Here is a 12,769-nt window from a genome sequence, read left to right on the forward strand (position 1 = left end):
GGATGACGGCAGCAGACAGATTTGATAGCCAGTTGGGCCTAAGTCCGCCGACAAGGCCTAAATAAAGCTGGGTTCTCCACTTTCCCTCACCAACTGGGAGACTCAGGAAAGCTGCTGAGCATCTCAGCGCAGCGGAGACGTCGCCAGGCCAGCGGCCGGGACCCTAACACCTCCTCAACCCAACAGATGACAACCAGCTGCACCGAGGGTCAAGTGAGAGGCCTGCAGTTAGTGTACAAACACACGGGAAAGTACTCAGCCCTGCGAGCTACCAGGACAACACAAATTAAACCCCGAGTGGGGCCTTCCGTACACACCGAAGCCCTGGCACTGCGGCCCGCGGTGAATCAGCGGTGCTGCAGAGGCCATCTGGCAACAGGCTCCGGCAGCAACATGGACGCTCACGACGACGGCTCCAGCGAGCCTCCCCGGATAAAACCTTCCTCCTGCTCAAACAGCCCAAGAGCTGAAGGTGTTCACCACGGCACGGCCAACACCAGGAACAGCGGAGCAGCTGAGAAACCAGCGAACGAAACTCAAGAACTCATCGTTCGTGCGTTCTACACAACAACGCGCACCGAGGGCCACGAGCCGGCAGGGCACCAGGCTCTCTTTGAGGTGCTAAACCTGCTTCCGGGTGCCCATAACCGGGAACACACTAAACCTTGAAGTGTACATTCTGAGGGGGTAAGTCATGTGCTCCATGAATTAAGTCTCAATGAAGCTGTTTTTTAAAAAAGGAAAACAGCAGCACCTGCGTGGCCCTGGCGGCTGGGCAGCTGTCTCTTGATTTCAGCTCAGGTCATGATCTCTGGGTCCAGGGATCAAGCCCTGTGCCCAGCGCTGCGCTCAGCAGGGACGCTGCTTGAGGGTTCTCTCTCCCTCTCCCCCTGCCCCGCCCCCCTATGTGCACACACACACATGCGCACACTCTCTCTCTAAAACATAAATCTTTAAGAAGAAGAAGAAAACATGCATTATTGATGCGTTCAACGACACATGTACGCCAATCTGTGCCACGAGGTGTCGGGGGTGAGAAATAGCCAGTTAGAGACCCTGCAGCCCTGCCGGGGAGTCTGTTCATGACATAAGCAACGGGCACATGGCAGGCCAGAAGGGCTGCCACAGGCAAGTCCCCCACACTGGAGGGAACACTGCAAAGGAACAAACCGCTGGCCTTGAAGGACTGAGAAAAGCTTCACAGGTGAGCGTACACATGGTGCCCACTGAGACGTGAGGAACGCGCAAACGTTAGCTACGGAAGCAGGAGGAGGAGGAGGGCTGAGGAAGGCAGTCGCCACATCTACATCCATCCACCCTGCCCTCGCCACCCTTCCCCCCTGCCACCCGCAGCCCTCCGTGCTCCCGCCAGACTAGAGGAGCAGCGCTGCTGTTCATCACCAACAGGACAAGAGGAGGAACGGCTGCTGGCCCTCTGGGCTCACTGCGCTGTGTCCTCGACAAGACATGCCATTGCTCTGGGGTCCTCTTAAGATCCTCGAGGGACAGAACCAGCAACCCCTGCCGGAGCAACTGGAGTCCGGGCCACTGGGAAGGAAGGAACACAGATGTCTCCGGACATGGGTCAAGCACCTCCCTGCACCTGACACACGGTCATACACGGCAGGTCCTCCTCTCCATGGAGTCCTGCCACGAGAGGAGACACCGGAGCTCTGACGGGCTCCACCCAGAGCCCTCCGGCAAATGCTGAACACAGTAAAACACACGAATCACCCTGCAACCCCAGCAGGCACAGCCCGAGCAACAGCGTGAAGTTTCCGTTTCACTAAGAGCATCTGACCCTAGAGCGAGACCACTGCACCCTCCGCTACAACACAGTGAAACAGGATGGGAGGCTCCTTGGCCGGTCGTCCCCGGCTTCGGCGGCGCCCCGTCCTCACCCGCGGTCTGTTCACTGGAGCATCGACAGGAGGGACGGAACGCGGCTGATTTTCCGCACCTCACCGTAGCTCCACGACTCTCTGGCTAATCTTAGTCCTTTCTTCCGGGACTTTCCAGCAGAATCCATAAGACTCCATCCCCAGCTAATTTGTCCGCTTGTCCCTCTTTGAGTACTCTCATGGGAAAGCAGCAAGCCTTTTCCTTTCCACAGGAGCAGGCGTCAGCAACTACCGCGCAGGCTTGAACAGCCAAGGATCAAATCAGGAGCCGGGGCTGGACCCAGACCTGGGCAGCAGTTTCCCAAACTGTGCTGCAGAAGATCAAGAGCCAGAGGGATTCTTATTTTATTTTTTTAAAGATTTTATTTATTTATTTGACACAGAGTGCATGCATGCATAAGCAGGGGAATTGGGAGAAGCAGGCTCCCCGCTGAGCAAGGGCCTAAGACGGGACTCGATCCCAGGACCCTGAGATCATGACCTGAGCCAAAGGCGGCCACTTGAGTGACTGAGCCCCCCAGTACCCCTGCAGGGTTTCTAAAGCAGACAACTGGAGGAAACACAGAAGCCCCACTCCCTCAGCGCATTCCGGGGCCGCGCGGGTATCAGGTGCTGGTCCAGGTGCGGGTGACACGTCCTGAGCATGAGGAGCGTCCAGGCCGGGGAGCACAGCCCCAGCAGGTACCTGCACAGTAGGCTCCACGAAGAGGGAATCACAGCGAGGGACAAATTCCCGGACCAGGTGACAGAAGCAGGAGGGCAGGCAGGGCAGCAGAGCAGAAATGCTGCAGCCTCCGGAGAGCGGCCTGGCCAGGGCACCGCAGGTCAGAGAGCAGGGAGAGACGGGCTGGACGGTGTGGAGGGCGCCAGCTGGAGCCCTCACAGACTCGGGGCTCCCACGCCTTCTCAGTGGACTCATGAGCAGCACACAGGACCGGGTCGCAGGTTTGCAGCTGCAACCCACGGAGCTCACTGGTCCACAGCCACGCTGCCACAGAAGGTGCCCCTGCATGACCAGGGACCCTGTATCGATGGGGGGGGTGGGGATTCGGGGTCCGGGAAGGGACCCTGTATCAACGATCATAATCACATAGTCACATAGTCACACTCCCCAAAACCGTCCACAGATTCTCAAGTTAGTCCTTCCATTAAAAAAAAAAAAAAAAAAAAAAATGACAGGAGGCCCCAGGGAATTAATGCCTTCCGTGTTAACAACGGTCCTGATATGTGTTCACTCCTATCTGCACACATGAGAGAGCGTACATGGCGGAGGGCAGGGCAAGAAGCCCCCAGCTCGCAGCACCTCCACCTGCAAATACCCAGACAGGCTGACACACAAGAAGGCCAGGAAGCCCTCTCCTCGAGCCCGGGATCAGTGATTCCCTTCTTGGCTGCTCCTCTAGCCCCTGCTTCTTCACTTCCGCGCAGCAGTATTTAGAATCGTTGATCACCCACTCTATAAATGATATCATGAGCTCTCTGGGGGAAAGGTCATCCAATAAATTAAAATACCTATCACTAGAGGTGCCTGGATGGCTCGGTCGGTTAAATGACCAACTCTTGATCTCAGCTCAGGTCTCAGGGTCCTGAGCTCAAGCCCTGAACCTAAATAAATACAAAAATAAATAAAATTTAAAAATGTACGGTAAAATATCTATCATTAAAATGAAAACAAACTACCTCACAATGGTGTTCTATGGAGGCCCAGGAAGAACGCCATCAGGGGTCTGAGGTCATGGCCATCAGAGGGAAGGCTCCTGAGCCCTCTAGACATTTGACCTTTTCCCCAAGACTCCGAATAACTCAACACCATTACACACAGACCTTTAAGGAGACGGCTTTTCGTTCAGCAGTCTGATGCCCCAAGCTCCCCTCCTTTTAAACTCCGTGTCTTTAGATCACCGGCGGAACATGACCTCCAGCAACCAGCAAGCTCCTTCCCTCCAGAGCTTCCGGAGGGAAGACCAGGCTGACCAGCTGGAGACACAGGCATCCCCCGCTGCAGTCGGGAGCAGCGCTCGAAGAAGAGAACAGAGCGGGAGCAGCTCACGCTGGGACCCAGCCAAGCTGCCAGGAGGGGATCCCGGCCCAGAGGACTCACGCGGTGACCAGGAACAGTGGGGAAAGAGCGAGTACGCCCTGCCGCAGGACGGGGGTGTGTATTTATGAGAAGGAGTCCAAGATCAGGCAGGTGAAGGTGTGAGTAGCTCAAGGCAGGCTATGGGCCTGTCTTCAAGACTCACAGTCACACGAGCCCACACATGGTTAAACGGGAGCCACGTGGGGAAAGTGGTGCCGAGACAGAGAGCAGACCTGTGACAAAAGGGGAGAAGGCCTCGTGCCGTGGGTCAGGAGGCACTCAGCGCTCGACGGCCCGGCAGGCAGAGAACACTCGGGCTGGACACTGTGCCCCGCACACTGCATCGTCACAGCTGCTGGGTCGTGGGGAGGGTCAAACGCCCTCAGCGGGGGTAAAGAGAGCTGGTCACCCATCCTAAAGCAAAAATTCAGTTCATCAAACAACAGACAGGCCCATGCCCGGGTCACCACGGGACACAGAGCCGGCCTGGTCTGAGAACTCCACCTCCGTCCGGCCTCGTGCTTCGGAGAACTCAAGGCGCGAACCGTCCATCTAGCCGCTGCCACGCTGGTCCTGCCGCTCCGCAGCCGAACTCTGCAAGCGGCACAAAGACGGACGCGATCCAAAAGCAGCAGCAGAGAGAAACCAAGTGGGCACAGAGGAGTGGTGGTCCCGCCGTGCACGGGGGCCTCGGTCCAAGCCCAGACGCGCCGGGGCCACCTGGGCCGCAAGGTCATTGGCAGCAAGGCGCTACCGGAGCCGCTCACTCAGAGGCGGCTATGGGAGTCTCCTGGGGAAAACAGACGTCCCCCAGTCCCAGCAGGCAGCACTGGGACAGGCCTCCCGAGAGAAGAGAAAGCACGTGGCGGGCCCTCATGGTACATGTGACGCGAAGTCCATGAGCCCACCTGGAGGAAGGTCAAGGACACGGAGTGCGGAGGAATCTCACCCAATCCTGGACGCACCCTCGGACTTCATCAGGAGCCAGGGTCCCCCCACAGACTCTGCCTAACCACGATGTATGCCAGCCCCGTCCCGTCCGGGAAAGCCCAGGAGTCAGACTGACCGTCTCCCTGGTTGTGTAAAGGCGATCACACGCCAACTTCGGTCCCTTGTTTGGACTGAGTTTTCGCGTTACTGGAACTCACGTGTCTAAGCCGCACCCCCATGCGAGGAGACGCAGGCCGCGCTTCCACCCTGCAGCCTGGAGACCGTCCATCCTGCAGCCTGGAGACCGCCGCACGGAAGAGTCGGGGACGAGCCCCAGGCAGAGGGAGAGCAGGACACACTGATTTCGAAGCTGAGAGGACCCCTGGCCGATGCCAGGGGAGGGCCGGAGGGGCGCAGTGGTGAGCTGGGGCCGGTCCCCGCTGGGACAGCTGGAAGGACGGAGGCTCTGGAGCAGACAGCGGCGGCCTCCCAGGCCCGGAAGGATGGAGCCCCCAGTGACAGGAGTGCCGCCCTCCACGCAGCCTGTCCTCAGCTGAGAGCCTCACCCACGACCAGGCCCCTCCCTGGGCGCCCCGCACACGCAGCAGTGGGGGCGGCAGTAGCAGGCCTCGGCCTCACCACACAGCAGGTTGGCTTCAGGGTCCCCCTGGGGCAACTGTGGCCTCTCCAGAAACTGCCTCCCCAGGCACTGCGTGACCAGTCCCCGAGCCTGGCTTGGAGACAGCGCCCGCGGATTCTGCGGGGCCGGTGGGGCCTCGGCCAACACCACACTGAGGCCCAACGTTCCTCTGCCCAATCTGGCCTCCTCTTTATCCCTTTGGTTGGACTGATCCCAAGAGCACATCCTAATAAATTCCCCACGTGTGCATCTCCAGGGCAGAGAGCACGGCCCCCGGAACCCAACGGGCAGCACGCATCAGCTGGCCCAGCAGCGCAGGCAGAAAGGGAGGCGGGAAGGGGAAGCGGCAAGTCCGCTGCGCACGAGCTCACTTTCTAGTACCCGCAGGACACGCAGGGGGAGACGTCCCGCAGGCACGAAATAAACATTCCTGGGGCCCAGCGGGAAATCTGGCCTGGAAACAAACAGATCACGACTGAACCTAAACAGCAGACGCCGCCCCATTACAGTAAGAGCAGGTGACAGGCAGGGGACCGCAGGAGACAGTGGCCCAGCACACAGGCAGAGTACCACACGATGCCCCCAGCGCAGACACAGGCCAGCTGCAACCCTGGTGGTGTCAGTAAGCAGCTGCTCCCGCGGGGAGCGTAACTCAGGGCGCACCGGGGTCCTCATGGCTCTGGGTGTACTTCCCGTCTGGCTGCCACTTACAGGAGGCGGCACTGGGTGAAAACTCGCTGGTCAACACGCTTACGAATCGTGCAGCATTCTGTATAAATGTCGTGTGGGGACGTTTCTACTGTACACCATGTAGGCAAGGGGAAAGTGAGCCCACGCAGAGGCCGACAGACAGAGAGAAGCAGCAACACAGGGAGGGAGCCCGGGAAGGAGAGGAGAGAAAGCACGGCGGACAGTGGCCACAGGCCCCGGAGGACAGCAAGGGCAGCACGGGGAGCAGAGGACACGGCGGAGCCCAGAATCTCCTCACCAGCAGAGGACCGGGGAGCACCTCCCACGGAACCCAAGGCCGGGTCTGAGCGGCCAGCACGAGGGCTGCCCCCGTTCACCGAGCTCACTCACCTTGATCCGACAGGAAGTCCAGCATGGTCTGCAACAGGAAGGACAAGTGCCTGACAGAAAGAGCGGGATTCCCCATTCTTCGGGACGCGTAGACCAACTCGTGAAGCAGACGCATCTGGACGGCGGCCCAGCCTCGGTGCGTGCCTGTGAGGGAAGCCACAAAGTGTCCTCCAAGAGCTCCGCGAGGGCGCGCTGGCGCCAGAGCCAGCAGGCCTCCCTCGGAAACACGTTAACGGTGTGTGTAAATCTCCTGATTTAAAGACAAATGCTTCAACAACCAAACCCAAAGGGCAAGAAAAAACACTTCCAGTGTTTAACTTTCCCCAGACAGAACTCGTAAGCGATATGTTCTTTCATACTGTAAAAAGACATGTGCTATTGAATACTTTTTCTTTACAGCAAAGACAATTTAAAAATAACCACTTTGAGGGCGCCTGGGTGGCTCAGGGGGTTAAAGCATCTGCCTTCGGCTCAGGTCATGATCTCAGGGTCCTGGGATCGAGCCCCGAATCTGGCTCTCTGCTCAGCGGAGAGCCTGCTTCTACCTTTCTCTGCCTGCCTCTCTGCCTACTTGTGATCTCTGTCTGTCAAATAAATAAATAAAATCTTAAAAAACAAAAACAAACAAACAAAAAAAAACACAGAATCTGGGGCACTGGGGGGGGGGGGGCTCAGTTGGTTAAGCCTTTGGCTCAGGTTATGATCCCAGGGTCCTGGGATCGAGCCCCACATCGGGCTCTCTGCTCAGAGGGGAGCCTGCTTCCCTTCCTCTCTCTCTGCCTGCCTCTCTGCCTACTTGAGATCTCTGTCTGTCAAATAAATAAATAAAATCTTTTAAAAAAAATATGGCCAGTCAACATTTATCATTTGTATTTTATTTGATCTCACGTCTTTCACAAAACAAAGGCAAAACAGAAGGCTAAGTGAAAAGTACCAAATCACTTGAAGATGTGCTTGTTCTACTTTCCAGAAAAAACACTTTTTTCATCTGTTTTAAAAATTAAAACTAAGAAATTCTATTCAACAAGTGGTAACCCAAGTGGCTATAGCTGCTCATTAGGGTTCAGTCCTACGTGACACGTGTCCCCTAGGACGCCTGCCACGCGCCCCCTGGGGCCACAGGGAGAGTCAGGGGCTCTGCTCTCACAGGCACACAGGCTGGCGTGGGAGGCAGGTGTTACATCATCACCCCAACTGATTTGTTTTAAGCAGGCTCCACACCCAGCACAGAGCCCAACATGGGGCTCGATCTCACGACCCGAGATCACGACCTGAGCCAAAGTCAAGAGCGGATGCTCAACCCACTGAGCCACTAGGTGCCCAACCCCAGGTGATTTCTAGATGCACTTGCAGAGTATGGGGGTGCCCTAAGAAGAACAGCAGGATTCAATGAAGGAGGAAAAATAAGGGATGCTTGGGTGGCTCAGAGTCTTGGTTTTGGCTCAGGTCATGATCTCAGGGTTGTGGGATGGAGCCCCACACTGGGTTCCATGCGGGGCATGGGGCCTGCTTGGGATTCTCTCTCTTGCTCTCCCTCTGCCCCTCCCCCCCCCAAATAAATACTATCTCTAAAAAAGAAAGGACGGAAGGGAGGAAGGAGAGAGGGGAAGAATAAAGGGGTCCATATAGGCTGAGGGGCCACGGGGGACGGCTCTACAGAAGTGACACCCAGCCGAGACCCCAAGGACGGCTGGCAGCCACACAAGGAGGGGCGGGGAAGAGCGGCCGAGAAGCCAGCCTGGACTCTGGACTCTCGGGTGCGCCGGCGTTGGCTCCGGAGCCAGCTCAGAGTTACATTCCCAGGACACCGAAAGAAGGACCTGGAGAGCAAGTGGGGCCTTGCCTCCAGTCTCCCCGAGGCCCAGTAAATGGGGACTCCACTTCCCATGCAACCGGAAACTTTTAAAATACCCATTACCCTCTCTCCACAGAGCGACCGTGTGATTGCTCCAAAAACTCTGCCCTCTTCCCGAACACCGCCTCCTCCCAGAAACCTCTGGAAGGCGGCGGAAGGGAGCTCACGCCCACCTCCGCAGCACAGCGTCTCTTCCACCAACAACGCTGAGCCTTCTGAATGTAAATCCCACAGGTGTGTACAGCTTGTCCTACTCCTGCGCTTAACTCCAACTGCCAGCAGCAGGGACTGCAGAGGGACCGGCGAAAGGATGCCAGCCCCCAAGCAAAGCGCCGCTCCTTTTTGGTGTGACTGTACTCTAAGTACCCAGGGGCAGGATGGGCTCCGTACTCTTGAACCGCAGTGCCGACCACAGCGTCTGCTGGGAGAGGAAGGGCTCGAACGGCGCACGAGCAACATCTCCGTCCCAGCCAGGAGACCGTCGTTACCTTTGCTGAAGTCTTTGGGGTCCAGCGACAGGCTGTAGCCGGGAAGCGTCTCCAGGAGGAGCCTGTAGCAGGCCCTCCAGCCCGGCTCCGAGATGCTCGGGGCCACGCACTGCATAGCGGCCACGCGCTTGAAAAACGCAGACTTCCGATGGAAGCCGATCAGCTCGTAGAGCTCGGACAGGATGCTGTATCGCTGGATTTTCTCTTCCTCAGAAAGCTGAAGCACGGACAGGAAGATAAAAGCTTTTGAGAAAGGACACACATTTAAAAAAAAAAAAAAAAAAAAAAAACTTTTTTCATCCAACAGAGACAGGATGAAACACTGAGGAGAGGTCAGGCCTGGACCGTGCGCCATGCGACACTCCCAGGAAAAGCATGGGAGCCGCATAACACGTAACTCCCAAAGTCGCCCGTTCCTCGCTAGGAAGGCCTGTCTTCTCGGGAACAAAGGCACTTGCTACATACCACGTGACATCTGCCTTAAGCTCCTTCATAAAAGAAAACGAACGACAGCTCACCTAGACGCTAGGGTTTGGGCAGGGACTTCCATCGAGGACAAAAGTGCTTGAAACAGAGACAGGACGGAGCCATGTGACCCATCAACAATCACAGCACCTAACTTGGACTTGAGCCTTCATGCTCACGGTTTTCCCTCGTCCCTGACCTGACTGAGTTCCCTCCATGACCCGTGACGTAGTGATAACGCTTCTGTGTCTTCAGGGCCACTGATGTGATGGCCCTACTCTGTCATCACAACAGGGCCACCAACTAACGTCAGCCCGGCTCACAGACAAGGAAGCTCAGAGAGGAAGCAACATGTACACAAAACCACACAGCACCGAGTCAGAGAGCAGCCCAGAGCTGGGGGCGGGGGGGGCTGACCCCCTTACCACACGCACCCCCACCGCGCGATAGCTCCCTGGTGAGGGGGGCCGCCCCAGCCTCCACTGGGCTTCCTCCCAGCTGCTGGCCCGGGCAGGGTCAGCTGCCCAGAGACCTCTGTGGGCACAGACCCGCAGCCTAGAAGTCCCGCCAGCCAGCGTTCAACTCCCCTTCTCCACGGCCTCCAGTGGGCCCTCTCCCCCGAAAGGTGACTCTAAATGGCTTTCATACCCACTTTCTAGGCCTTCTGTAATCCACGTGCCGGCAGCCAGCAGGCTGGTGTCCCCCGAGCACAGCTCAGAGCCCGTCACAACGGGCAAACCCTTCAGCACTACACCCAGCAGCCCAGAACCTTCCCTGGCCCGGCCATCTGCCTTTGCAACTCCAGGCCCGCTGCCCCGTGAGCCAGCCGAATGGGACAACGCGGGTGCGTGTTTCCCGTTCTGTCACCACCTGTCCATGGGGGCCTCCTCGTGGTGAAACCGACACGGGCGGACGCTCCTTGAGACGGGGACGACAGAGTCAGGCAGGCAAGGGCATTCCGGGCAGAAGACAAGCAGGCGGCTCCCACGTCTCCCCTCCGCCGCACCCGGCTCTCCGCCGCTCCTCCGCCGCTCCCCGACGCCGCTCTTCGTGCTCGCCGCTGTGAGCTGCCTCTCCCCTCCCTAAATCCCCACGGGCTTTCTGGAGTGCTCCATGCCGGCTCTCTCCCTGCGTCGTCCCTGTTCATGTTCAATCCCTGTCCCCGCCCGGCCGCAGGACCACCAGACATTTCCTCAAGTGGGAGCATCATCTTTGGTATTATTGGCTTTTTAATTGAAGTGTAGTTGACACATCACACCAGTCTGTGTACAAGGTCGTGGTCTGACAATTCTGGACATTCTCAAGTGCTCACCGTGTTAAGTGCCGTTGCCCTCCGGCACCTCACAGCGACACAGCATCGCGGACGACATCGCCTACGCGGTCCCAGTCACCCGTGGCGCACTCACTCTGGGACTGGAATTCTGCACCCCCCTGTCCCCTTCACGGGTCTCGCGCACCCCGCAGCCGCAACCACTAGCTTATTCTCCGAATTTATGAGTCTGTCTCTCTCGTTACTGTTTGCTCATTTGCTTTGCGTCTGAGACTCCACAATGAGCGAGATCACACGGCGCTTGTCTCTGGCTTACCTCACTGAGCATCACACCCTCTCGGTCCACCCACGTCATTGCAAACGGCGAGATCTCATCCTTTTTGTGGCTGAGTAATAGTCCAGTGTGTGTGTGTCTATGGACAGACACTAGGGCCTCTTCCATAAGGTGGCTTCGTAAATAATGCTGCTGTAAACACAGCTGCACATATCTTTCCAAATTAACATTTTCACTTTCTTCATTTAAATATCCAGAAGTAGAATTCCTGTGTCGTATGTTTGCTCCAGATTTTGTTTTTGGAGGACCCTCCCTGCTGTTTCCCACAGTGGCTGTACCAGTCTGCATTCCTGCCAGCCGTGTATGAGGTTCCTTTCTCTCCACGTCCCTGCCAACACTTATCTCTTCTTCTTGATAACAGCCATTCTGACAGGTGTGAGGGGCAGCTCCTTGGGTGATGTGGGTGGGGCATCTCCTCCTGTTGGAGGTTTGTATCTCCCTGATGACTGGTGATGCTGAGCACCTGTCCACACATCTGACGGCCATCTGGACACCTCTGGAAAAATGTCTATCTAGGTCCTCTGCCCCTTTTTTAATCATATTGTTTGGGGTTTGGGGGTTTTAGGTTATATGAATTCTTTATATGTTTTGCATATTACCCCTTTGTTAGATATGTCATTAACAAATAACTCCTCCCATTCACAAAGGGTGGCCTTTGTGTTTTCTTCATGGTTTCCTTTGCTGTGCAAAACCTTTTATTTCGGGGTAGTCACAACGGTTTATGTGTTTTTGCTTCCCTTGCCTGGGGAGACAGATCCAGAAAAGCGTTGCTAAGGCTGATGTCCGGGAGATAACTACCCATGTTCTCATCTAGGAGTTTCACGGCTTCCTGTCTCACATCTGGGTCTTTAATCCACTTTTAATTTATTCATGTGTATGGTGTATGAGAATGTGGTCCGTTTCATTCTTCTGCATGTAGCTAGCTGTCCACTTTCCCCACACCATTTATGGAAGATACTGTCTTTCCTCCATTGTATATTGTGGCCTCCTTTGTCACAGATTAATTGATCATGTAATTGTTGACCGTACAATGGGATCCCTATCCCGTCCCATTAATCTATGTGTCAGTTTTCGTGCCAGTACCATACTGTTCTGATTCCTATAGTTTCATAGGATAGTCTGAATTCAGGGTTGTGAAACCTCCAGCTTTGTTCTTTTTTTCTTGGGATAGCTTCGGCTATTCTTTTGTGGTTCCAAACAAATTTTAGGATTTTTTTTGTTCTACTTCTCAGAAAAATACTATTGATATTTTGACAGGAACAGCTTTGAATCTGTTCATCACTCCGGCAGTACAGACATTTTAGCAATATTAATTCTTCCAACCCGTGAGCATGGAATTTCTCTCTGTACATTTGTGGCGTCTTCAGTTTCGTTCACCAGTGTCTTACAGTTTCCAGAGTGCAGGTCTTTCACTTCTTGGTTAAGTTTATTCCCAGGTATTTTATTCTTCTGATGCAACTGTAAATGGGATTGTTTACTTCATCTTCTTTCTGTTATTTCACTGTTAATGTACAGATACACAAGAGATTGCTATATTTTGACTTTACATCCCACAACCTCACTGAATTTGGCTATTGGTTCTACTAGTCTCTGCGGGCAGCTTAACGGTCTTCTCTCTGTAGTATCATGTCATCTGCAAACAGTGACAGCTTTACTTCTTCCTTACAAATGTGGATGCTCTTTATTTCTTTTCCTGTGTGACTGCTGTGGCTAGCACTTCTAATGC

The 12,769-nt window shown here is 55.6% G+C and overlaps 1 protein-coding gene across 3 annotated transcripts in view; it reads right to left on the minus strand.

Annotated features, from left to right (window-relative positions):
* The window catches only part of TRAPPC9 (trafficking protein particle complex subunit 9), a 487,526-nt gene that overhangs the window by 414,049 nt on the left and 60,708 nt on the right, over positions 1–12,769 (minus strand). For all 3 annotated transcript variants that reach the window (XM_045078162.1, XM_045078161.1, XM_045078160.1), the window contains 2 exons: positions 8,975–9,191; positions 6,632–6,775 (listed from right to left, as the gene is read on the minus strand). In XM_045078162.1, the coding sequence (XP_044934097.1) occupies positions 6,632–6,775; positions 8,975–9,191 (361 nt within the window). The remainder of the gene's footprint in view (positions 1–6,631; positions 6,776–8,974; positions 9,192–12,769) is intronic.

The sequence above is a fragment of the Mustela putorius genome, unplaced genomic scaffold (genome assembly GCF_011764305.1).
Source record: "Mustela putorius furo isolate JIRA1106 unplaced genomic scaffold, ASM1176430v1.1 tig00000228_pilon_pilon_pilon, whole genome shotgun sequence".
Classification (NCBI taxonomy): Eukaryota; Metazoa; Chordata; class Mammalia; order Carnivora; family Mustelidae; genus Mustela; species Mustela putorius.